Genomic DNA, 26961 nt, shown 5'->3' on the forward strand with positions numbered 1-26961 from the left:
ACTAGATCCCCAGTGCCAGAGCTCTTTCCCAAATCTGTACAATTGTTTCTCACAACTAGCAAAACTTTTAGCTGCCTCTGAAAGTCCCCATTAAATGGTACCCTAGGGCCTGAGGAACTAAAGGGGTCCCTAAGGCCAGCAGCACAAATTGTTTAAGTTTATGTTTATGTTTATTGGATTTGTATAGCGCACAAATACCCGAAGGTGTCTCAGCGCAGAGGATTGTCAGATAAAAGAACATGCTGAAAAAGATCATTGGTCAAAGTGCCAAGTTCAGTTGTCTTCGAAACATTAAGAGCGTCGGACTGGCCTTGATCTTAAAAGGGAGAGTGTTCCAAAGCCTATCGGTGGCTACTAGGAAACGTCTGTCTCCCCAAGCAACTGTTCTGGTGCGAGGAACAGGGAGAAGATGGGTAGATACTGATCGAAGAGGCCTGATTGGGGTATAGATCTTAAATGCCTTTTTTAGAAATAGAGGTCCCGAGTCACCCTTACTGACCCCATACCAAGCACATGCAGGAAAAAAGTGACAACACGTCATGTCACACATCCTTGTGTGCCATGTTCCATAACACTGCATGTAATATTTGTAAGTCACCCTTGCAGCAGGTCTGGCAGCCCTGTGGCAGGGTGCTGAATATCACATGAGGGCATACCTGCACAAGCAGGTATGCCCCTGTGCTGGTCAGTCCTATTACTGCTAGGGCAAGGGACCAGGGAAACCATTTTAAAACATGTGCTGGACACCGATGAACACTAGTTTTGACCTCACAGAGTGAAAGCCTTTTACTTTCAGGGAACCCACAACAAAAGCCAATCTAGGAAGAAGGTGTCACACCCCCTCCAGCCGACCTCCTTTGTCCAAAGCCCCCTTGGCACCAGGACAGGGGCGAAAATTAGCTAGTCAGGTGTGACACCCCCAGGCTAGTACCACACCTAAAGTGAGACAAAATGAGGGAATGCCATTTTTCAGAAGTGACCATCTTTGTGATGGCATATTTAGGAATTCTAAAACAGGGTTACGTCGGCTTCCAACAGGAAATGGCATATAGGGGGCATAGTGGCCCCAAGGGTCAGTAGCCTATTGGCTAGTACCCTACACTCCAGCCACCTCCCAGCGCCCTTTAATTGAGTTTTTAGGGGAGCCCTTGAAACTAAAGGAGCAGATCCTGACGGCCTGAAAAAAGAAGACAGACGAGAAGAGTCACACCGCAAGAACAGAAGACCCAGCAACTAACTTGGTGCCAACCCTGCAAGCCTGCCTGCTGACTTCATCTATTGCACGATAAGTTGACTTGGCCTGCTGCTGCTGAGTCCCCAAAACCCGGAAGAACTCCTATTGTTCGCCCAGGGTCCACGACTTCCAGAGAGAGAGCTGAACTGTCCCCTTCATCTGGGAGACAGCAAAAAAAAAGGACCTAGAGGACCCCGCCCTCCTCCAAAAACCATTACTGCCAAGCACCACTGCACCCGAGCTCCCCGGCCCATATCAAAGTGAGATAACTGTGTTGGTGTCCCCAAGCCCTCAAGGTACCAAGTCCACTGTGAAGTGACTCTCCAACGTCAACTGTAGCCTCTGTTGGCAGGCCCCCTCGACTGCGATTGTTGTAGAATAGAGAAACACGACACCCCAAAGACCTTCTGCACCCGAGCACCCGCCAAAGGAGAAGAGGACCAAAGTTTTCCCCACACCCATCAGCATCGCAAGAACTGTAACCGCTCGGTTTCACCGGACTAGTCTCCAAGTCCCCTCCTGCAGCCTCTTTTTACCACGACCCTTCTCCATAGGATAACATTGGGCACTCAACTCTGTTTTGCGCCTGGCTGCCCTAGTGCCACTGGTGATGTTCTGCTAGTGCTGACTTGGACCTTGCCCACCACTCACCTGAACTCCTGGAGATTGGTCCTGTAAGTCAATGTACTCTACCTGTTTGCAGAACTTGCTTTTTCTCACATAGGAATACATTGCAGAACACTTCAATTGTACTGTGTACACTTTTTTTTACTGAAAGTAATTTATATTTAAACACGTACTTACCTGAACGATTGTTTCTCTAATGCCTTACTTTATAAATTGGTGTGGATCTCTTTCTTGAGTCATGGTGTCATTTATTAATCATTGTGTGTATTTGTAAATGTCTAGCACTACTCTGTCTTAAGCCTAAGGTTGGTCGACCACACTACCCCCTAATAGAGCACTTTAGCATTGTAAAGCAAGCCCTGTCCACTTGTGAGGGAACCCCTGGACCCGTTCCACAATATTCCAGGGTACCATTTACTAGGGACTTACAGATTGTGCGAAAGGTTATGCCAACTAGGAGAACAATGTACAGTTGTGGGAAAGAGCTCTGGCACTGGGAACCTTGTTGGCAGGGACCCAGTGCACTTTCAGTCAAAATCACATCATTTACTATGCAAAATGGGGGGGGGGGGGCCAATGTCAAAAAGGGGCACCCTCTTACATAACGCAGCCTCCTCCCCCGCCAAACGAAAGTATGAAACTAACCTTTCCCAAGAGAGTCTTCATCTTCTAAGAACCTAGAAAGGCCATCTGCATTGGCATGGTCAGTCCCAGGTCTGAATTCCATTCGTGTAGGAATATGGACCACTTTAACAGTTTCTCCTTTCATTTGTGATCTGGTCAGTTTGCACAAGGAAGTGAGAGCCATACATGTATGGCTTCATCTTCTTCAGGGCTCATACCACAGCAAAGGCTTCCCTCTCAGTAGCACTCTAACACTGGTCTCTGGGGAGTAATATCCTGCTAATAAAAGCAACAGGTTGGTCATCGCCATCTTCATTTATTTGGGATAGGACCAACCCTATCCCATGTTCATAGGCATCTGTCTGCACTATGAACTGCCTGGCATAATCTGGAGCTTTTAGAATGGGTGCTGAGCACACAATGCTTCCTTCAGGGTGTCAGGAGCCTTTTTGATGGCCTCTGTCCATTTTATTTTTCGGCATCTTCTTGGAGGTCAGTTCTGTGAGGGGGGTCACAATGAACCCATAGCCCCCCTCGAGTCTTCCGTAGTACCTATTCAAGCGAGGAAGGCCCGGACTTGAGTCTGGGTAGTTGGAGGTACCCGGTCCAGGATTGTCTAGATCTTGTGTTGTAGGGATTGATTCTGGCCTCTAGTTACAAGGTGGCCCAAGTATACAACTGTGCCCTGCCCTATCTAGCACTTACTTGCCTTGATAGTGAGGCCTGCACTTCTCAGAGCCTCCAGGACCTTGCTAAGGTGGTTCAGGTTATCCTGCCAGGAAGAGCTAAAGACTGTGATATCATCAAGATAAGCTTCTTTAAAGCTCTCCAGCCCAGCAAGGACTTTATTCACCAAACTGTGGAAGGTGGCAGTTTAGTCCAAAGGGCATTACAGTAAACTGATAATGTCCATCTGGGGGTAGAGAATGCTGATTTCTCTTTTTCTCCCAGCGTCAGACCGATCTGCCCGTACACTGATGCCAGGTAAAATGTACTGATATATTTGGCTGGCCATAAACTGTCAATTAATTCATCAGGCCTAGGAATTGGGTGTGCATCAGTCTTGGTCACAGCATTGAGGCAACTATAGTCCACACACAACCTCAACTCTTTCTTTTCACTCTGGTTGTGAGGTTTGGAGACTAAGCCAGCTGGGCTGGTCCAGCGGGTCTCGGAGGGTTAAAATGACTCCTAATTCCAGCATCTTGCTCACTTCTGTTTTGAAGCTCTTTTTGACATGAACAGTCTATGTGTACATTTTGTTTTTGACAGGAAGGCTGCCCCCAGTGCCCCCGTCATGTGTACACCAGTTGGTCTGTAGAACTCCTTCCACTGGGTAGTGGAAGGAGTTCTACGAGGGTTGTTCGAGAGGGGGTCACAGAAAGGCTCACTCTCTATTTCATGTGACAACCAGCACAGTCAGGTCAGCCCTGTTACAATAGAGTTTAATAAACCAGTGGCAATAGAGTTTAATGCAGTTAAAATGGATGACCCTCTTTGGGTTCCTGCAGCTGCCAAGGTCCACCAGATAGGTGACCTCCCCTTTCTTTCTAAGATAGGGTAGGACCCTGGAGATCCCTAGGAGCCACACGCTCCAAAACCCACTCCTGCTGTCCTGGTTGAAACTCCACCTCTGCATCCTTTTGGTCATACTAGAGCTTCTGGAGCTCTTGGCTGGCCTTACGGTTTTTATTTGCTTTTTTAATTTACTCAATCATTCTGGAAATAAGGCCAAGCATATAACCCAAAATGTCCTATTTAAGCTCTTTGAGGGTTCTCTCCCATCCTTCCTTTAAAAGACAGAAGGATCCTCTTACAGGAAGACCAAACAGAAGTTCAAAAGGGGGAAAACCCCACTCCCTTATTCGGCACTTATATGTAGGTGAAAAGCAGGCATGGTAGTAAGACATTCCATCTCCTGAGTTTTTCAGAGAGTCTACCAATCATTCCTTTCATGGTGTTGTTGAATCTCTTAACAAGAGCATTTGTTTGTGGATAATATGTGGCAGGGATCTTGTAAGTCACCCCTCATTCACCCTATATATGTTTTGGGTAACTTGACATGAAGTTTGTACTTCTTTCTGACACCACCTCCTTTTGAAGACGCACTCAGGTAAAGATACCAATGCGGCCCTGTCTACTGGAGCAGTAGTAGTCCTTGGAGGGGAATTGCATCAAGATACCTGGTAGCATGATCCACTACTACCAGTATAAATCTGTTTCCTGAGGTTGTTTGAGGGTCAAGAGGACCGGAAGTGTCAATCTCTACCCTTTCAAAGGGAACCCAAACCACTGGAAATGCAACTAAGAGGCCATTAGTGTGTCCGCCTGTCTTACCACTGGCTTGACAGGTGGCACCGGTGTTACAAAACTACTTCACTTTCTGGGATACACCTGGCCAATAGAAGTGGTTCACCAACCTACTCCATGTTTTACTCTGGCCAAGATGCCTAGCTAGTGGGATGTTATGGGCCAAAGTGAGCTTAAATTCTCTAAGCTGCTGAGGCATTGCCACTCTCCTAGTTGCACCAGGTTTGAGGTGTGTGGCTTCAGTGTAAAGGAGTACATTCTCCTAATAGGTCCTGTGGGAGCCACGGACCTCACCCTTTTCACCGATTTATTGAGAGGAGTACTCATGTGTTCAATTAAGCCATTTAGGTGCTGTAGAACTCAAGTTGTCAAGTTTCCAGCCTTTGTACTCTCACTGGAACGGACCTTATTAGGAAATGGGCCCCAACATTGTAGGGGGATATCTGCTCGTGCAGCTATGCCCTCCCCTGTGGTGTAGTGCTCCCTGCCTTTGGGCTGTGAGGCCTGCTTGAGGGGGCCTTACCTATACTTTCAAGCAGTGTTAGTTGGCACGGCACCCAGGCAGGGTGCCCTGCCATCTTTTTAGTTTTCTCCCTCACAGGGGCATTCAAGATGCAAGGGCAGTGGCAAGGTCCCAGGGGACCCTCTTCAGCTCAGAGTATCATTTACTAGGGACTTACAGAGAGCAGAAGTGCCAATTAGGGATTTATATTTGGGGAAGCAGCACTGGCGCAGGGGACCTGGTTGACAGGGACCCTGTGCACTACATTTGAAACCAATTCCAAACCAGTCAAAAAGTGGGTGATAACCATGCAAAAGAGACACTTTCTAACAGGGGTCTTTTAGGCTTCTTTTGTTTGGTCACATCTACCTGTGTAGTTTTGGTCATCCTTGTTTTGACCCAGTCGTCTGCCTTCTCCCCCGACTATGGAGGGGTCAGTGGAACTAAGTCTACCAGGTACTGATGTAATTACTCTTGATAACAATCACTCAACAGTTCTACAATAAGAACCATCATGGTGGAGGTGTATTGACATTTTATGCAACGGCAAAGGCCAGAACGCACTCAATCCAATAAAAACCAACAGTAGGTTTAAATAAAAAACAAAATTACACAAAATTCAATCACACAGAATAGTACAAACAATTATAAAATCAACTTCCAAGGTCAATCAGGGTTGCAAAACATCCCAAGGGACTGAACACGATGACACCCGTTGAGAACTTACTTTTAATCCCAAATATTTTTATTATTACTTTAAATATAGGACATGTACCCTCTTTGTAAAAGATTGCTATAGTGAAGCTGCATTTAAAAAAACTTCTTTGGACACCTAAATACTGTGCTGCTTTTGCCCCATCTCAATGCTCCCTTTTCTTCAAAAGATTCCAGAGAAAGCTGTGCCTGCCCAACTCTTAAAATATATTGAATCCAACTGGCTTCTTAATAGCCATCAAGCGGGTATTCTAACCTGCATAATCACAGAATTGGTTGTAGTTTTTACCTTAGATGATCGTTATTTAATCGCAGATAATTAAGAGTTTGTGTTTTGTTCCTCCTGGTTTTGTCAGTGACCTTTGGCACTATCAAATGGACCTGTGTACTGTAGGGGTACATGGCTTATGCACCTGTTCCCACACCACTGGCATAGGGCACCCAGCTAGAGGGGTTACTGAGGTATGCCAGGGCAGTGTGGTGTGGGCATGGCACACATGGATGTGTGCCAGGTCGACTATGGTTTGTTCTGCACCAAGACACTCCGCCTGCAAAGGCAGTGTGTGTGTGTGTGTGTCAGGGTTTTGGACCCGTAAGTGTGGCACAAGAAGTGCTGCAGCCCTTTGGGGCCTTCTCTGGTCACAGGGCCCTGGGTACCTAGGGTACCATTTACCAGGGGCTGACATGTTTCCAGAGATGCCTATTGGGTTTAGGTTTCAATACAGTTTTAGGGTAGGAACACGTTCCCTGGGCACCTGATTGGCAGAAGCCCAGGGCACACTCAGTCAAAGTACATCAGCAATTCAGCAAAAAGTGGGGTCATACCATGCATGAAAGATGGCACTTGCTCACAAGAACTGTATATGACTGTAGGCCAGATATGTTTGACCATGTAAAAATCGCTTGATAATGTGCTCCTTTGTGTTGGCTTTGTTGTTGGTTGTGCTGTAGTAAAACATATCCATCTCTAAATAAAATCATTAAATAGTTCTCTCAAGGATGGATGTTTTGAGCCCCAGAGGCATGTGGGATGTAGCCATTAGCAGTTTGTACTGGGGTCTCCAGTGTTTCATTGTACTTCTTCTCTATACTGACCAACCTAATTTTCCTCTTAAGAAGGATCATAGATGTTTGCACTAAAAGCCCACATGACTCGCTGATGCTTTTTTACATTCTGTACCCATAGTTGAGAACATGTTTTCCCATATAGGGGGTTAACTTCCTTTTAAAAAAAAATCAAAAATCAAAACGTTATTGCATTCGTCTATTAACCATTGCGAACACTCCCCGGTGTACAACGGGTTCCACTTTCTTTATAATGTATCCCTGCACAAATGTTCTGTCAGACACCATAAGAGAATTGAGACAAGTCTGAAGTTGTCATGCCATAGCCATGGAGCCCCTGGCATGGCAATGGCGTCCCTGGCAGAGAGACTGCGCAGGACGATCAGCCCCTGGCGGGTAACTCTGGGAGGATACCAATCATGTGGTCTTCCGACTTTCAGACGACAACCGACATACTCTGCGCCAATCCTATTAAATGTTATGCATGAGTTTGGAGAGCTCTTAGCTCCCAGATAAGTCTCAATTGTTTCCACTGGGGAGGCTAGTTGGGGTCATAGTCAAGACGCTTCACAAGCTGGAGTTCCCCTGGCGGCATCCGATGTCTGGTATTTGGGTATATTATTGACATATATACCTGACATTCCTAGCTCTCAACAATGGAAGGGTGGAGGAAGGGCTTCTTGCATCTATCCGATTCTGGAAAGCTCGGCCTCTGTTCCTTATCGACAGAATAGCCCTTGCAAAAATGGCTCTATTGCTGCTTTGCCTCTATGTGAGAAGTTGGCCTGATATGTAGTGTTTCCAATTCTGGAACCACTTGGTATCAGTCCAAACAAACCCCAAAGATGTCTGGTTGTAAGTCTACCTTGTTAGACAAGCTATCCTAGTGGTAGCATGTACTAAGCAGCCTTAAAGGCTTAACTTAAGAGGTCGTGTTAAGCGAGCTGTTTTACCACATACAATCCTGTAATCAAATGAAAGGACACCACACAAGTATATATTATAAAAATATATGTATTTATTTCTAAATTACTCCCCAGTACTCTTTATGAGGAAAGGGGCACAAGCGTTAAATCAAAAGCACAGTATACCATACAAAGTTGCACAATTTTGGATAAGGGCCGGTGGCCACTTAAACCATATACTAAAAAAATGGTATAAGAGATACCAATCGAACAGTGGTTAGGCCTAGGGCCTAGAGATTCGCTGGGAGCAGTCAGGACTAGCAATGCTGAAGTCGGGAGTAGCCCACAGGAGACGGGTGCAGCACGGAAAGTGCGGCTTGCACCAATGCAATGTCAATAGTGCGTAAAAGTTACACAAAGTGAGTTAAAAGATACTTCCGCTGAACCTAGAGGAACCAAACTCAAGACACAGACCCCAGAGGTGTGTACCAGTGTGGGAACACCGGCGTTGCAATGTTACCTCACCCACAGGCCGTGGGTGCACAGGGTCGAAGTGGCGTCGGGTTTTGACACGCAGGCTCTTGGTGCTTGAAGCTGTTGCAGCTGCAGGCGATGTGAAGCAGAAGTGTCCGGTGCGATCCAAGGGTGGATCGAAGTAGAAAAGTACCTGAAAGCAGAGGGGACAGAGTCTGGGTCACTCAGCAGTGACCAGGGTGGAACCAGGACGGAACCAGGCAATGTCGGGCGCAATTAGGTGGTTGTCGATAGGCTTCTCTCCGCTGTCACGTGGGCTCTGGGGCATCTGCGACGTCCAGGAGCAGGTCACGATCTGTCCCACGTAGGCTCTCGCCGTCAGCACCGTCGGCTTCAAGATTGCAGCAAACGATGGGAGGAGCCAAGATGGCGATCGGGACGGACGCGTAAGCTTTGAGCTCCGCGAGCCGTCCGATCCTGCACCGTGATCCTGACACGAATCCTGAATATCTCTCGCTCAAACGGAGATATGTGAGCTCGGAGGTTGCTGGCGTTCTTTTGGGACCTCCGCCGCTCATTTCCATGGTGTACTGGTGCCGTTCTTCGGCCCCCGACTCCGACCCGGGACCTGGAGCTGAATGCCTGCCACTGGACACGGCTGGGTGCTGTGAGACGGGCACGTCGCGGCGGCGCTGGCTGGGGCAGGGGCGCTTCTGATCATCGAAACGGACTCCATCGCCTACCTTTTCGGCGGTAAGGCTCTTGCTGGGTTGCCCGTCCTCCGAGAGACACTGGACCTGAGTCGCGACGGCCACGTCCCGACTTGCTCCATATAGGCTGCCCGGAGTCCATCTTGGGGTGCTTGCTTTACCGCTGCCTATTTACATCGCTGGCTGGAGATTAATCTCTCTCCCTGCCCTGCCCTAGACCTGCGTGCCGCTGGCTTGTTGGTGGCTCCCCCTCCTTCTGTTCTTGTCGGCAACGCCATTCCCCCCCCCCTCTGCATAGCGAGCTTCTTGCTGGTCTGCCATGACGCCCCCTTCCCTGTAGAGGGAAGATGGCGGCTTCTTTGTTCTCACCGGGCAGTACTTCTGCCATGGCGGACCTGGCTGTTGACCCGGGGGAATGTTCGTGCGGTGTGCGCCAGCCAGCATCACAAAGGGAGCCAACCTATGGCGACATCCTGACTGCCCTACTCGGATTGCGAGCGACATGCCGGCAACAAGCCCAAATCCTGGAACGAAAGATAGTGAGAGCTGCCTCGTATATCTCGGGACTGGGTTAGATTGCCCCCCCGCTGCCACTGCCTATCCCTGTCCAAGAGACTGCTCTCCACCACGCGCACGGAGACGTGCGACCGGCCCCTGGATGTACCGATGTCAGTTCTATTATTGACGGGAATACTGCTACACAGTCACTTTCTGTTATTCTGCTGGAAACTGTAGCTATCCCTCCGACACTGTGGCACTCCCCAGAGGCTCCCCGGGCGCTGGTCCCCCTCCCTGCCTCTACCATTTCGACTTTTTCCCTGAGGCTGCGGAACATGCAACAACTTGTGGCGGGGGGGGCGACTTGCCACCTAGATATGGATAGGGTCGAATATTGGGAGTATTCACCCCCTCCTCCTTTTTGCCCTCAGTTTCGGAGGTGGCCATTTTGTTTCATTGTCCAGCAGGAGGGGAGTGTACGGCAGTGGACATGCCTGGATGTCTTTCGGCGCTCTGGTCAAGGTTGAGGATCCTCTGCACAATGACTTGCCAACTGACTGGAGATGACATGGCCTGGAACATTTTTTGCTCTGTTCAATGCGCTGGGGGGGGACGCTTCTTTTGTTTGAAGGTGGTGGTAACAACACCCTATCGGTGCTTTACCGAAGTCAATATGGCGGCTATGGGCGGTGTGGGAGGTCTGGAGGTTGATTGCTTGGTTGCACGGGGGGTTGCCTATGTGGATGATATCCTGGTACTGGGCGGCGTGGGGGCCTGGGGGAGGGCGACTTGTTTATATTTGTTGTGAGGTCACTTAATTCTGAAGCTCCGTTTGGGATACTAATTGCTGTCTCGCTCGCTAGCGTAGAGATCTGATATTTGTTGGCTCCTCCCCACCCCTTTTCATTTTTGGGGGGTTATAGGCTAGTTTACATACTTGTCTTCCTCCCTATATGTCGAATGTGACGCTTTTTCTTCTTTGACTTTTTCCGATCTAGGACTTTACTTTTTCTTCTTCTCTTTCCCTTTTTCTCTTTCTTGCTGCATTTCGGGTTTATGGGGCGACAGACACTCTGCTGGGGGGGGGGCAGGCCATAGCCTCTGCATGTGTGTAGGGTGGGGGGGTATGTTTTAGTTTCGTAAAATCTATGGTACCTATTTATGATCTTTTTATTATTTTTTCTTTCCTTGTTCTGGGTCTGTAATGAGGGTTTGTATGGAGTGGGTAGCGCTGTGGGTGGTACGCTAATGCGGGCTGATGCTCCTGTTGTTTAGAATGGTGCCGCCAAACTGTTGGGTGTTATCATTATTGCCATGTTTATTGCTGCCTACACGTGCTGTAAGCGGACTGTATGGACTCAGTTCTCCTTGTCTTAATTTTTACCGATTTATGGTTTGATATAATTTTTAAAAATTAACCTTCACTGATCCTTCCCCTTGACGGCATGATTCACTTTTGGGTAACTGCTTTATTTGATGCTATATTGCCTGCTACCGCAGGGGGGGTTTAACTCGTTTGCTTTTGTGCTTAATCGTTTCGTGGCCGGCCTGACGGTTGTAGGCCCGTATTTGTCCTCCCTTTTTATGCACAATAAAGGTTTACAAAAATTTAAAAAAAAAAAAAAAGATTGCAGCAAACAGCACTTGGCAAAAGCAATCCACGCGGAACCGGGAGATTGCTTATCACTCAAACCAGGAGGGTCAGAGTGGGGGCTCCTTTTCACAGGAGCTGGTGCAGATCTGGAGCAACCAGAAAAGCAAGTCGTATTCAAAGTTTCGTCGGCACAGGGGCCACAAGCCAGCTGGCAAGTGACCGGGCCAACGCGTCGAGCCAAAACAAGCAGAAGGGCCCCACGCAGCACTCGTCGAGTGTGGAGGGGGTAGCTTTGGTGCAAGTGTAGCTCGGGGTGGGGGCTTCTCAAACCCCGGTGCACAGCTTCGAGGATCACTCGTGGGCTGCACGGTCAGCGTCTCGTGGCCTTTTCAAGATGGCGTGCCCCACGCTTCCGGTCGCCTCCACTGGTCTCAGCTCTGCAGGGACTGTGGATCGGGCTGGGAGAAGGCAGGCAAGCTTGATCTCGTCGATCTCTGTCGCTCGAGTTCCGGCGGGAACTGCAACAAAGCAAGGGTCGAGGGCTGGATGGTGCCTATTTGCACAGGGTGGTCACTCCTTGACCACAAGGGAGATTCTTCAGTCTTCTATGTTGAGTAGAATGTCGAAGGGTCCAGAATTCGTTTCTTATGTTTCTTCAGGATGATCTGAGTTGCATTGGCACTGCTCCCACTCTTATTCGAATCTGGTGGGCTGGACATCCTGCTAGGTCCCCCCCTATGGGTGGGACCCAGGAAGGGGGTGGTTACACCCCTTTCCTTTGATCCAGGCCGCGCTGGGACTGGGGCTGGAAGGCCCCAGAACCGGTTTGGCCGGATTATGCAAGGGGCAGCCTTGTGCTCCCCAGGCAGTGTCTGGTTTCTTTGAAACCTCCCTGCTGCAATCCACTATCTCCTGTCAGGGGTGGTTTAACACCGCCCTGCGACAGGAAACCCTTTGTCCAGGCCACCATTTGCTGAGTTTCGGTCAGCAGCAGGAGGCCAGACCCGTGTCTGTGGCAGGGGCATCCATTTTGTGGATCCGAGGCTCATTTTAAATCAACCGCGTTTCAGTAAAGTAACATGTCTTATCCCTCTAGAAGGGTGGAATGCTACCCCGTCGCCAGAACTGGCGAGGGGGTAGTATTCCAATTCGTATGACACCTTACACGACATGTTTTGATAAAGCCAAACCAAAGTTGCTATATAACCGCGAGGATTATAAGGCGCTTAAGAGTATATGGTATGGCATTATCCCGGATCAGCTTAGGGAGTTGTTCCCGACCGCTGCAGACAGGCTCAGCTCATGCCAGAGCTCCATCTCGTATAAAACCACGCACTCTGCCTCCAGGATTGATGAGGCCTTCTATAGGAGTGGCTTACAGGCTATATATGTGCCCAGATATAGGTTTAGATATAGGTATACTATATCTAAGCAAGGGGTGATTACACCCACTTGCCCCAGCTGAGTGATCAGCCAGTTGTGTCAATTTAAGAACCAGCCAGGGGTGGCAAAAGCTATGCTTCACCCCTGGCAGGCCTTGGTGGCACCTATGCCCTGAGCACCTATAGTGCATGGTACAGGGGCTGACAAGGAGTCCATTTCCAATTGTGGTATGTACCTATAGCACATGTATTATAAATTTAGAGAGAGAACAGCAGGCTGGGGGTCTGATTAGCAGGCCCACAGCCTCAGTAAGTCGAAAACCAGTGAAGCAAAAAGCAAAAATTGGGGTGACCATAGGATAGCAGACCCTACTCTCCTACACTCTATGTCCTCCACAGTACTCTGTAAGTGATCCCCAGACAATACTTTTGCACTCTGGATAGATTTACAGTAGAGTTACTCTGGGGGTAAAAATGTAGGCTTGTTGGGCTAGCTACACTGAGAAGGGGGCGGGGGGACTTGAGGTTCCACCTCAGGAACTCTGTTGCTTGGTTGCGCAATTGCAGTACACAGTTCAATGGCGTGACCCAGCAGACAATTGGGAGAAACCGCTCCTGGTGGCCCCCATGATGGATGGCCCCTACCGGTCATGCTAATGTACAGATCGCGTGTTGCTGCCGCCCTCTCGTACATTATTCAAATGGTCACGGAGGCTTGTAAAGGGTAGTGTGGAGGTTAGTTAGACGTGCACCGTCTGCCCTGGACATGACATTGTGGGTTGGGCAACCCTTCCTAAAAATTTCTGACTGCATGTCAGTACAGAGCTGGAAGGATGGAGGCTGTGGCACTATGTGTTACCTTTGTCCAGGGCAACATTTCATGGAGGAGAAGAAGCCTTAGTGCCAGACAATTCCTTTAACATGTTAAAATCTCAACCACGGTCCATGAATTGTGGACGACATTCCCTATACACTGCCCTATTCCAACACTGATGGCACTACTAGCTATAATCCAAGGCCGCAGGCTGACTTCTCACATATACTGGGCACTGCACGATGATCTACCAACACTTAACAAGCAGACCAAATGGGAGGAGGTGCTGGGGAAGACCTTAACACCCGGAGATAGGGGAAAAATTCACAAAGGAGTACAGACAGAGTCGATAGGTATTTTTGGGCCTGCTCCCCTGTTCCAAACATAAGATACTGAGTAGGAAATTTGAACTGACACCGAAATCCCTCCTCCGACCCCCCCCCCACCCCCACCCCCCCTCCCCTACACAAACATAAACTGGGCCTGGTTAAGAGACGTTTCTGAATAGGTGACTGTAGAAGACGTGCGAATGAGGCATGTCTGGAGAGAGAAGCTGGAGGATGATCTAGATGCCTGGTCTGTCTTTCTGTCTGAGCTGAAGGCCCCGCAGGAGTATGAAGTGACGTGAGGTGGCCTCTATGGTGTGTAGGGGAAGGGTCCTGAAATATATGGATTTATGTATCTTGGACGCTCCAAACCACTTATTCTGAACTCATCCTAGACCACATGCTGGGACTCCGCACAGGAGCGGGGGTGGTTGAAAGGGTAGGAGGATGGTATGTTTTACGTTTACTAGCCTGGACATTGATAACCAGCTGTTGTTCTCATTATTGCCTCTCGGAGGTAACTTTTTCTGAATGATGCAGTGCGACAATGCTTAATGTTCATAAGGTAATTATGTGCTGCTGCTTTATATTCCCTCCGGCTAAAATGCAATAAAAATGAACTTGATATAAAAAGTCTCAATTTATCACCTTTACTTCGCCCTCAGATCACTTCAGCGAACCCTAAATGAGCTGAAGGAATATCAAAAGCAGCACGATCACTATCTACGACAGCAGGACCTACTCGAGAAGCACAAACTCATCCAGGAGGAGCAGATTCTTAAGAACATCATCCACGAGACGCAGATGGCCAAGGAGGCACAGCTAGGTGAGTCTTTAAAGGAGCCGTTGCATGTCACAGAAGGAAACCGGACTGGGAAATACCTCTGCATAAATGCAATGGTGCAGCTTGGCAGCATTGGTAGTGCCAATCAGGCAGAATCGCAACATTAGCAACCTTGTGTAACTGCCGCTCAGGCCCAAGACCTAACCCCGCATGGACAGAGTGTGGCCACAGCATGTTCACATCCAGTCACCTCATATAAGTAACACAGTGAACAAACAGCAGCATTCCAGTTTCAGGTCCATGTAGGATGTCACTGGTTGCTTGAATGCCCATCAACTAGGATTCTTGCCAGCTCACTGGTTTAAGACAACGTATCTAGTTCTCCTAAACTGACATAAAGTTGATAATTATAGTCTTGCTCTGTTGGTGATGCTAGAGTAGTTTGATGCATTAGTTGCTGGAGGTCCTAGTCAGGACAGCTGGTGGAGGTTAAATCATCACTAGTTTCACAATCAAAATGCCAAGATAATGTTTTTCAGTCCTCCTAAATTACAAAAATACACAAATAAACCCACAACCCTATCTAATTTATCTCTGATTATACTTTACTTCCTATGCTGATGCAGACTGTAATTCTGTTGGGGAAGACCAAAAAACTCTTGAGGTAACCGTTGGTCTATCTGTAGCTATAGTATTGGAATTCTCATTCTGATATTAGCAGCATTTTCTTTTACCATTTTCCCTGTGAAAAGTTGTTAACCTCTTTCCACAGTATCCAAGCAGTTCTCTCATTGAGCTTAGGTCAGTTCCAGGTTGGACTACGCTAATTCAAAACTTTGGTTGCAGTGGAATTATCCTGCACATATTTACAGGTGCAAAAAAATGCTGGTGTTTGCTTGGCAAGAGGCCTTTAAAAATGTGATCTACTCATTGAAGTGAAAAAAATGGCTACACTTCTTGTGAATTGAAGCTGGAACTAACTTCAGTTATCTTCGTTTGCTAAAGCGTGTTATCTAGTCTGACCCTACAGCAGATGATATTTTCAAGTCTTTGTGTGTGTTTGGTATGTGTGCATATCTAGAGCTATCTACCCTAGTGGGTCGCCACAGGGTAGTTATAGTTGGGACAGTTTTTTAACTACTAGAGAAAACGTTCCCAAAAAAGTGTCATCCACCTCCACTCCTTCGGGAAAGGTTTGTTGTGATCTGTCAAGCGGGGGCAAAGAAAAGAGGGGTGGAGGTGGGGCGGTGGGTCAAAAACGTGTTTGCTCCATGCAATTTTATATGGGAAAATTTGACACGGCTACAGCCAAAACAGTTTAAATAAATTACACCAAATTTGGACAGAATCTAGATCTTGGTCCAGAAAGCTTTCTTTTTAGGTTGAAAGGACGCTGTCTGCTTTGCTAATGACTTCTTGTGTGCATTCTGCAGCCTTCTTACGAATTCATTCGGCCGAGCATTTATCAGTGGCATTGTCAATTGAACTTCACATTTGCTTGCTTTCCTTTTGCTGGCCTTATTTATTATAAGCTGTTCAGCTTGAGTTTGCCCCTCCCGTAGAGCATAGCCTAATTACTGGTTTCTTGACTTTCTGTAAACAGGCTTTTGAATCCTATTTTTATCTGGTCACATTTGCTGTGCGTTCAAAAGCAGAAGTCACTATTCAGGCCTGGTCTTCTGAGAGAGCTTGTTGTTGACTTTTCTTTTTCTGACTTCAAAGCAAAAGATTTAGGGCCAGATGTACGACGGCTTTTGCATGCTCATATGGGTTTGCGAATCCATTTGCGCATGCAAAAACCATTAGGGGTATGTACAATTCAGAGTCACGGTTTATTTGCGACTCGCTATTTTGGTATTGCGAGTTGCTATTAGGAAGTTCAAGTTCATGAATTTATATAGCGCACTACTCACCCAGGGGGTCTCAAGGCGCTTGGGGAAGGGGGGTTCAATTTTTGTCTAATAGCCACGTTTTAAGTTCTTTTCTGAAGGAGATGTGGTTTTGAGTAAGGCGGAGGTGAGTGGGGAGTGAGTTCCAGGTCTTGGCCGCCAGGAAGGAGAAGGATTTGCCACCCATGGTGGATTTTCGGATGATCGGGACTGCGGCGAGGGCTTGATTGGACGATCTGAGTTGGCGGGTGGGTGTGTAGAAGGACAGTCGAGTGTTGAGGCATTCAGGTCCAAGTTTGTAGAGGGCCTTGTGTGCGTGGGTAAGAAGACGGAATGTAATTCTCTTGTTGACGGGAAGCCAGTGGAGGTCTTTTAGGTGTCCGGTGATGTGACCTTGGCGACGGACGTCCAATATGAGTCTCGCTGATGCGTTTTGGATGCGTTGGAGTTTTTTCTGTAATTTTGCTGAGATTCCGGCGTATAGTGTGTTACCATAATCCAGTCGGCTCGTGACCAGTGCGTGGGTGACAGTCTTTCTTGTTTCGAGGGGGATCCAGCGGAAGATCTTTTTGAGAATACGAAGTACGTTGAAGCAGGAGGATGAGACTGCGTTGACTTGTCTGGACATCGAGAGAGAGGAGTCTAGGATGAAGCCCAGGTTGCATGCGTGGTCTGTGGGTGTGGGTGTTGTGCCCAGAGCGGAAGGCCACCAAGAGTCGTCCCAGGCAGAGGGGTAAGATCCTAGGATGAGCACCTCTGTTTTGTCTGAGTTGAGTTTTAGGCGGCTATGTTTCATCCATTCGGCTACCTCTTTCATGCATTCGTGAAGATTAGTTTTGGCGGTGTTAGGGTCTTTGGTGAGGGAAAGGATTAACTGGGTGTCGTCGGCATAAGAGATGATGTTAAGGTTGTGTTGACGCGCGATGGAGGCGAGTGGACTCATGTAAACGTTGAAGAGGGTGGGACTGAGTGAAGATCCTTGTGGTACTCCGCAGATGACTTCAGTGGCCTCTGAGTTGAATGGAAGTCTGACTCTTTGAGTTCTCCCAGCGAGGAATGAGATGATCCAGTCCAAGGCTTTTCCTTGTATGCCGATGTTGCTGAGGCGTTGTATAAGGGTGCTGTGGTAGACTGTGTCGAAAGCGGCGGAGAGGTCGAGTAGAATGAGGGCCACTGTTTCTCCGTTGTCCAGTAGTGTTCGGATGTCGTCAGTCGCTGCAATGAGGGCAGTTTCGGTGCTGTGTTTGGCTCGAAATCCAGACTGAGAGGGATCGAGGGAGTTGTTGGATTCAAGGAAGGCGGCGAGCTGGCTGTTGACGGCTTTCTTAATGACTTTGGTGGGGAAGGGGAGGAGGGATATGGGTCGGTAGTTTTTAAGTTGAGAGGGGTCCGCTGTGGGTTTCTTCAAGAGGGCGCTGAGTTCGGCGTGTTTCCAGCTTTCTGGGAAGGTGGCAGAGTTGAACGAGCAGTTGATGACATCACGGAGATGGGGTGCGATGACGGAGTCAGCTTTGTTGAAGATGTGGTGGGGGCAGGGGTCGGTTGGCGAGCCAGAGTGGATTGAGTTCATTAGGCGGATGGTGTCTTCGGTGGTGATTGGGTTCCAGGCGCTGAGGTTGTTAGTTGGCGGTGTGGGGTGTGAGGGGGGTGGGGATGGTTGTTCGCAGGGAGTGTTCTCGAAGCTGTTGTGAATGTCAGCAATTTTGTTGTAGAAGAAGGAGGATAATGCATCGCAGAGGTCTTGGGAGGGAGTGATGTCGTTAGATGCTGCGGCGGGGTTGGTGAATTCTTTGACGATGTTGAAAAGTTCCTTGCTGTTATGGGCGTTGTTGTCGAGACGATCCTTGAATGCTGATTTCTTAGTGGATCTAATCAACTGGTGGTGTTAGCGGGTGGCTGCCTTGAGGGTGGCCATGTTGTTGGTGGTTGGGTTTTTTCTCCATGTTTTCTCTAGGGTGCGGCATAGCTTCTTGGGGGCATTCCCTTCCTAATAGCGCACGCAACCCCATGCACAAAGGTGTTGCGGCCAATATTGAAACAGAAAAATAAAATAAAATAAATGGCATAAGAAGTCAGCAGTAACCCTGAGTGTAGTTGATGAGTAATTATATGCTTGGAGAGAGGTTCCCAAAACCTAATATAATTTGCAACATGCTCCAATAGCCACCTAGCGCAGGATTCAATAGAGCCTGATCCAAACGATCCTTTAACCGTCTCATGCTATTTTTATTTAAACTCTATAACTCTGAAAACTCATCTGGATTTTCTTGTAGCCGAAATCTAAAACATACTAATCTAATTTATCGTTCTCACCCTAATCAGACTAGGTGGGCAGTGCCTGGACACCAGACAGCGATGAGGTACTTGCTTTCTTACTCAATATACCAGTGCTAACATTCATGGTAATTGTAGGAGGTTTGCTCTGTTTACACTATACCAAAGTAAGGTATAGTGTGCACAGAGTCCACGGGATTCCCAGGGGTATAGAAGAGGCTAAATTCGAAAATCACTAACAGCTCTATTTGTGCTAGTGTGGGGGAGCAGTTATCAGGAGTTGTTACGCATTATTGTATTCACTCCGACAAGAACTAATGGTGCACGCTCAGACTGAATCCAGACCAATTAGTATACAAATAAAAAGGTAAACTTATGTTTTATTTCTAGAACCAAGCAGGTCTTGGCCCAGGGACATAAAATATGCTTTCAAATGCAAGCCTTTAGAAGAAAATGCAATTGCAGTTGGAATTGGTATCATTACAGGTTTGTTTTTGTTTTTAAAACAGTTGAGAACACGTAGATGTTACACTTGGTTACTTTTCTGTTACATCGACTACTCGGGTGATATGCCTGGATATCACACTGTGGATCTTACAAAACACAGGTAAGTATGACAGTTTGGGTTCAAAGAAAAGTTACCCTGATTTCAATACAAACGTCAGTTCAATACTTAGAACGTTTTTGGAGAAAAATCCTAGCATGGGTTCATATCGGAGAATTTTTTTTATCGGTTTGCAGGTAATCAAGCGACCTACCAAAATAGCTTTTTGAGGTTGGAGCCGAGGTTCCCCAAAGCTCAAGGAGGCACACCAATTGCATCACCAGCGGCACCAGGGCAGCCGTGTGCAGAGTGCAGGGGTCCAATGTTAGCCAGTGGGGCTAGGGGCCATCGGGTAGGGGCTGCTTCGAGCAGGCCACTCTGTTGTGGGAGCAAGGCCCCTAGGGTGTGGACCAGCACTCCAGGGGCAAAGCAATGAGTGCAATAGCTGCACCACCAGCAGCTCAGAGGTGGCAGGATGCAGCGGGCCAAGAAGACGTTCGGTGCCCTCTGGATTGAAAGAAAGGCTGCAGGCTCGGGCAAGGAGGTATCCTGAGGGCAACCACTGGCAGGAGTGGTACGTTGGTTTGTTGAGGGATACCTGGACATAGTCAGTTGGGTCACGCAAGGCTGTGGGGCATCAGGTGCAGGGGTGTCTTTAAGCGTTGGATTTTCTTGCCAGCTTCGGTCACATTTGGGAGGGACACCTCGGGTTGAGGCTGCAGGTATCAGGTTGAAGATCGAGGCAGGACGGGCATCACCAGATCCCAGGTCGGGCTCGCTGGCACGACCTCCTCGTGGTGGTAGGCCACTCGAACCCTGGCCATGGGCGTCGGGTGTAGAGTGGTGCAGAAACGCAAATCTGGCTGGATCCATAGTCAGTAGTGGAGTCTTTGGTTTGAGTGAGTCGTTTTGGTGAAGGCAGGGCAGGTCCTCTGGTTTATGGGTGGATGCTAGCTGCTGGACACGCTGGGGTTTTGCTGATTGCAGGTCGAAGTTGGGACCGGACGGTAGTGCTGGAGCCAAAGCAGTTGTCGTCCTCTTCCTTTTTCAGCACCACTCTTCGACAATGTTCCCTCTAATTTTGTTCCTCTGTGTGTGGCAGTGTAAGGTCTCTGTGCGCTGCAGCCAAGGTTATGTACGCGAGGAACCAGACCGGCTGTGTGGGTGCAGCGTCTAAAGAAAGGGTGTGGCCAACATTAAAGTTAAAGTGCCTATGAGGCGCTTTTACACAAAGTGTAATATAAAGAAAGAAAGCTTTTGTAGCGCAGCCACTAAAGTGAAAGTGGTTGTACTGTAAATTAAATAAATAAATAAGCTCAGCTGCTCAAGTGAAAGCGGACTGCAACGTAAATAAAATAAATAAGTGCGGCCACTGTAGTTAAAGCGTACTGGAAATGGAAAAATACATGAGTAAATGACATGATATAAAAGGTGGCGGCGTGCTGCGACATCGTGGGTGGAATAGGGAAGATCATTAAAGAAAACAGTGCTCACCCACTAGATATAGCAGACCAGGTAACAACACAAGTAAAAAATCCAGTCGTTATGAGAGGATACAAATGCAGACAAGGCGGTACCAAGGAGGGACTACTAAGCCTATTCACAAATGAAAAGCAACAATTTCGAAAGGACAGTAACAAGAGCCAATTAAAAAGATGGGTGGTAAATGGGCAGAGCTTCTATGCCATACCTCAATATAGCATGCCTCACAGAGCAGCACATGCGCTGCCCAGACTCGAACTAAAAACAAACAGGCGCTTGGCCTAAAATGATACGGCGCTGTGCGAAGAAAATGTGCACAAGCGCCAGTTGGGCCCCCAGGGCACTGTACCTAATATGACCCCCGAGTGGTTCCTTTTAAAGGGCGGAGGAGCGTCGTCCCACCTGCGGTGACTCTTCCCCACCCTCTAGACCATACCATTGTTACTACTTTATAATTATCACAGGTAGTCAGGCACGTGTGTGCTGCTCTAGTGGTGAGTGTCAGAGTTTCAGGGCGGTCAGACTGGCAGCAGCAGGAGTGGGGTGATTTTTTAAGCTGGCTGCCCAGTGCGCTTGTCGGAATGGCCAGCCATCTAGCGACAGCCAGCTAGACATGCGCACTTCACACTGCATAACGCACAGCTGATGTTTAACCTGACGGATATTGCAGGCACATGGACCTAGGCTCAAAAGGAGCACTAGGTTAGCCTGCTCAAACCAATCCTGGGGCTTCTCTCATGCTGAGAGCAGCTGCAGGATTGGTTAGGTTCACGTTGGCACAAAGTCAACCTCTTTCAGTTTCTTTCCTACCCTGAGCACGTGCACTATACACCACCTGGGCCTTCGAGGAAAGCAGAGGAGCTGGGGTGAGGAGGAGAAGAAGGGATGGAGCCAGGATCTGAAATTGCGATTGTGGGCAGTGAGCGAGGCTGGGAGCAGTTGAGGAGCCAGAAATCGCTGCACTCACAATGCTGTCAGTCTGATTCTGGCCTCCGTATTGTTGGTGTCTTCGGTCTCCCAGACTAAGCTGGAACTTCAAGACAAGTAAGCACTAATAAAGAAACAGCTGTGTGCTTGCTTCTGTTCTGCTTTGAACTGACCCGAGGTAGGGGAGTGGTGCACTAGGGGGCTGTTGATGTCAGTGCTCCAAGGTGCAGGCTCACTGTATCTTGTCGCATTAAGCAGTCGACTTGCCCCCCTGGCACGTCCTCACTGAATAGCAGTTAACAAATAAATATGTTTCCCTATTAATGAACTTCAATGTTTGCCCTGCCACTCCCGGCGACGCAAATTATCTCCATAGCTGCCAAGGTTTCAGATTGCTTATGTGTCACATTTTCACAATCTCTGTGTAATTAGGAGTGACATTCAGCTACTATAAGTGACAATTCCTCGTAAGCCACAATCAAGCAATGAAGACATTAGAAACATATAAATATCAGAAATAACACTTATTGAGCAACAAGAACTCTAAGAACTTGCACATCCTACATGATTTTACATCTTTTTGGACCACTGCAGCTAAGCTGACTCAGAAGGTCTAAGCACACGATGAAGGATAAGTCTGGGGCTCAGTGGATAATCAGGCGGGCAAGCGGCTTTGATCCTACCATCATCATCCACCCTTGGATTGCTGGCAAGATAACATATTACTTGTGACTAAGTTTAAATACAATTATGCCAACGTTTCTTCAACAACAAGGTGTTGTCTCTGTTTGTGCTCCTATGTTCTTTTATATGGGTTTGTGTATACATCTGACTGGGACTACAAGTGTGGCCCTGGCTATGGAATAACAGCTCTATGATGCAGAGCAGGAGTCTTGACTGGCAGATATCTGCATTTAGAGTGTCGGCATGTCAGAGGAGAGAGAATGTTACATTGTTTTACAGATTCTTGCTGTTCCCTCTTAAGTCATGTATAAACATAATAAAAACATAAGCCACTGGGACAGATCAGCTTCTTTTACATTGGCAAAGTGAACATCCTAGCAATAGGGATCTCTAGCACTCTGGCTCCTACCAGAGTAAACATCTATATATTGTTTCCTCGCCTCTTACCTGTATTTATATTTCATGAAAATCCGTAAAATATCTCCACATCTGTCCCCATAATTGACAGTGAAAGCCCTTCCTGACAGTCCTCGCCCGCTCTGACTGCCGTTCCTGACACACAAAGCAGTCTGAGTCCCTGGACTCCATGTATTTTTGACATTTTCCATCAGATGTTTGCTTAAAAGGTCTTACGGAAATATCTCAAGGTTCAGTAGTATTAAGATTCAATCACATCCCAGTGCTGCCCATTTAGCTAGGCGTTGAAATTATCTCCGACCCCTTCCCAAGAGGCCCCCATGGCACGTTCTGAAATGTACCACAAAGAAGACGTGCAGAGTTAGGAGGGGAACGGAACAAACGAGAAATGGAGGGATAGAATGAACAAACAAAAGAAGAAAGGGAGTAAAAAAGAAAGGAAAAAATCCAGAAAGAGCACAAAAGAGAGTAATAAAGAATAGCTGAATGAATTAAGTTCTAGCTGAGGAACGCGAGAGTCCGAGATAAGACAGACAGAAAGGGGAAAGCCAGACCGAGAGAAGACGTTTTTTTAAAAAGTACAGTCAGGGAGTTGCAGTTTTGCTATTAAGGTTGCATGTGTGGGTTCAGTCAATGGTATGTCCTTTCAAAGCGCTGTTTGGTTATTTAAAAAGCCAGTACTGGCTAGGGAGTCCACATGACATGATCACAGTCAGTGGCGTGCTCACTTGCTGATGTGTGCTTCTCTGCAGCGCAAGTACACTGCTTGACACTGAAATGTGCAATTAGAGAGATAAATTTCGGGGAGGGGAGGCCATTAAAAATTCGGGGGTGGGGGGGAGGGGAGCCCTAATTCTTCCATCAAAGATATAGGGGCTCTAAGAAGGGGTAAGACAAAGCCTCATTAAAATGTCAATGATCTTTTAAAGACCTGTGAAGTACTCTGGTGCGGCTCAGCTGAAAAACTGTGTGTGTGTGTGTGTCTCAGTTTGTGTGTGTGTGTGTGTCTCAGTGTGTGTCTCAGTGTGTGCGTGTGTGTGTGTGTGTGTGTCTGTGTGTGTCTGTGTGTGTGTTAGTGGGAAGAGGAGGGGGTGGGTCAGAACCAGTGGAGCGAGTTGCTGAGGGCAGCAAAAGGCTAGGTCAGCTACCAAAGGCGACAGACCTTTAAATCTACCTGTTTCGTGGACCCAGCCCTTCCTTCGGCAGGAGGCTTAACACCTCTGCCCTGGATGGGCTTTGTGTCTAGACCCAGAGAGCGGAGCCCCTCTACTGAGGGGTCCAGAAACCTGTCTGGTGATGGCAAATGGTGGGTAGACATTCATGAACCACACCAGGTCTGGTTGTTTTTCAGGGGGTCATTTCTAAGATTCCCTCTGTGCATTTTATATGAAACCCCACACTGACAACAGTGTGGGGTTAGTGTGCTGAGAAGCTTGCTACCAAACGTCCCAGGTTAGTAAAGCCATTATACAGCTGTGGAGTTTGTGGAGTTTGTAATGACCAAATCTCAGACCATATACTCTTCATGGCTTTACTGCACTTGCAGTGTCTAAGAATGGACTTGGACACTTTAGGGGGTACAGTGCTTATGCAACTGTACCCTCACCTGTGGTCTACTGGGCCCTGCTAGAGGGGTGACCTACTAAGGCCACACGTAGTGGGTTGCAGGCATGGCACACAGAGGTCTGTGCCATGTCACCTCTTCACTGTTTTCTGCACCGAAATACACAGCCTGCAGTGGCAGTGTGTGGATGTCATGCTGCAGGGCCTCTAAGGGTGACACAATAGGTGCTGCAGCCCTTATAGGCATTCCTTGGTCACAGTGCCCTTGGTACACATGGTACCTCTTACAAGAGGCTTACCTGTGGTCAGAGATGTAACAATTGTGGGTACAAAGATACAGTTTTACAAAGAACATAGGCCCTGGGAACCTGATTGGCAGTGACCCATGGAACAGCTAGTCAAAGTGCATCAATATTAGGCAAAAAGTGGGGTTTAACCATGCTAAAGGGGCACTTTCCTACAGTATTTCTCTGTTTTTTGTTTTTTTTATACATTTTCCCCAGGAACTGTGATGTTATCTATTTTGAGAATCATCCTCCTCCTCAGATAGAGTCCAAAACTCTTCATCCTCAGCATTTCTATCCATCTTTTACCTTTGTGAACTAACCTCTCAACAGTTTCCTGTACTTTAATTCCTATTTCTTTTTCCATTCATCTCTTGATGATTTCCTCCTGTACCTCCTCGGAGGTTATGTTTCCATTTTCGTTCATTTTGTTAAATTCCATTGTTTCAATTATAAAACACTTTCATTAACTACTAAACGCAAGTCAAGCACGTCAAAATGCAGTTAACAGCTGACTGTTGCTGATCGGAGGAGTTTAACTGTCAGCTGATGCCAATCAGAGGACATTACTAGGTAACCCTTGACGGCAGCACTTTACCAGCCGTAAGCAGAACAAGGTCTACCGCTTTCAAAAAATCATGCATCTCCTACGAAGCAGTAAACCAAAGAGGATGCTTCTGGAATGTTTAGTACTTATGTTAATGGTGAATAATCTAATGTTTGTGACTAAAAAGCTTTTAAAGTGCTGCTCAGAAGTGGTGAATAAAAGGTTATGCATAAAACTAGCGTCCTGTCTTGACATAAATTATGCATTGATACAAACAAACAATGACAATATTTTATATCCACAAGCAAGGAGGGACACAATCTCTTGTATTACCAAGATTAGCCCAAGAACGGTAGAAATTTGCCATACAGTGGAAGGTGGAATTAACAGCAGTTCATCTCCTGGACAATGTAGAAGCAGGCAGGCTGAGCATAGAGTCATTCTGGTCACACAAATGGAAACTGAATCAAAAGGTACTTAACAAGAGCTGTTTGCGGTGGGGAACCCCAGCAATAATCTATTTACAACACCAATCAATGCAAAATGCCAAAGCTTTGCCTCGAGACAGTCATACCACCTATCCCTGTGGAATGCACTGTTAGTTTATTCGTCAGGGACATTTGCTTCTGCTATTCCACCAATACCACAGATTTTTTTTAAACATCTTTTTATTGAACAAAAAGAAAGACATTACACAACTCAGAACTAACCAGAGCGCATTGAGTGACTGCAAATATATACTGTGAGAACATAGACCTCCATCAGAGATAAATGAACAGAATATAAACAACGGGCTTAGGCGTCCTCCGGTTCCACACTGGCGGGATCTACATCAGGTGGTGTACAGATGTCACCCCGGTAAGCGTTCCAAACTCCCCAGATCTTGCCTCACTTGCAGGGTCGCCCCTCGATACATACACAGACCTCTCCCGAAACATACACCAGTCGAGGTCCTCCATCCACTTCCCCGCCCGAGCAGCACCCCAGAGTTGTACAATATTGTGTTTGGCTATCGCACAAGCTAGAGTGACCCAGAGTTTGCCATGACTCGAAAGGTCGGAGGGCTCCCAAACATTTAATAAACATCGACGCGCCTCCTGCTCGATTCGCACCCCCCACACTTTACTCATCTTCAGATGTATCCTAGTCCAGAAATCACGGACCTTTTCACACTCCCACAGGATATCAAGGAACGTTCCAGGCATTCCACACCCTCGCCGACAATCCCCAGATACGGCCAACCCCATTCTCAACAATCCAGGACCGGTGCAGGATCCTCAGTTGGACCAAACGAAGTCTCATTGGGACTGCCACTAATCTAGGGGATGACACCGCCTCCCTCCAATCTTCCTCATCCAGGACTAAGCCATCCATCTGCCACCCATTGTTCCCTGAGCTGCACCAGGGGATCCTCCGTATGATTAATGAGTTTTCTATAGGTCAATGATATTGCTTTGGTGTGAAGATAACCATCCAACAGTCTGTCTTTCAGCGGGGATGCTACTCGAGGTGTCTCTCCACTGGTGATTACAGCCTGTAGAGCATGGCTGACCTGAAGATATCTGAACCGTTCCGTATCATGCAGCTGGTACTTGGCCTGCAACTCCTCAAACGTCAACACCCTATCTTTACCACACACATCACGCACCTGAGTAATACCAATCAAATCCCAACAGTCAAACCCTTTCGTTTTCCAAAGAGTGCCAAACATCTCCGAGCTCCACAAAGGCGTAGCTAATGTTATTCGCCCAGCCCATTTGAGGGCCCTGTTGGCCTCATGGCACACC

General features: G+C 47.7%; 1 protein-coding gene across 1 annotated transcript in view; it reads left to right on the plus strand.

Annotated features, from left to right (window-relative positions):
- Positions 1–26961, plus strand: part of TTC17 (tetratricopeptide repeat domain 17) — a 575315-nt gene that overhangs the window by 179273 nt on the left and 369081 nt on the right. Inside the window, exon 9 of the mRNA XM_086959610.1 lies at positions 14445–14605. Within this exon, the coding sequence (XP_086815736.1) occupies positions 14445–14605 (161 nt within the window). The remainder of the gene's footprint in view (positions 1–14444; positions 14606–26961) is intronic.

This window comes from Lissotriton vulgaris, chromosome 2_2 (assembly GCF_964263255.1).
Source record: "Lissotriton vulgaris chromosome 2_2, aLisVul1.2, whole genome shotgun sequence".
NCBI lineage: Eukaryota > Metazoa > Chordata > Amphibia > Caudata > Salamandridae > Lissotriton > Lissotriton vulgaris.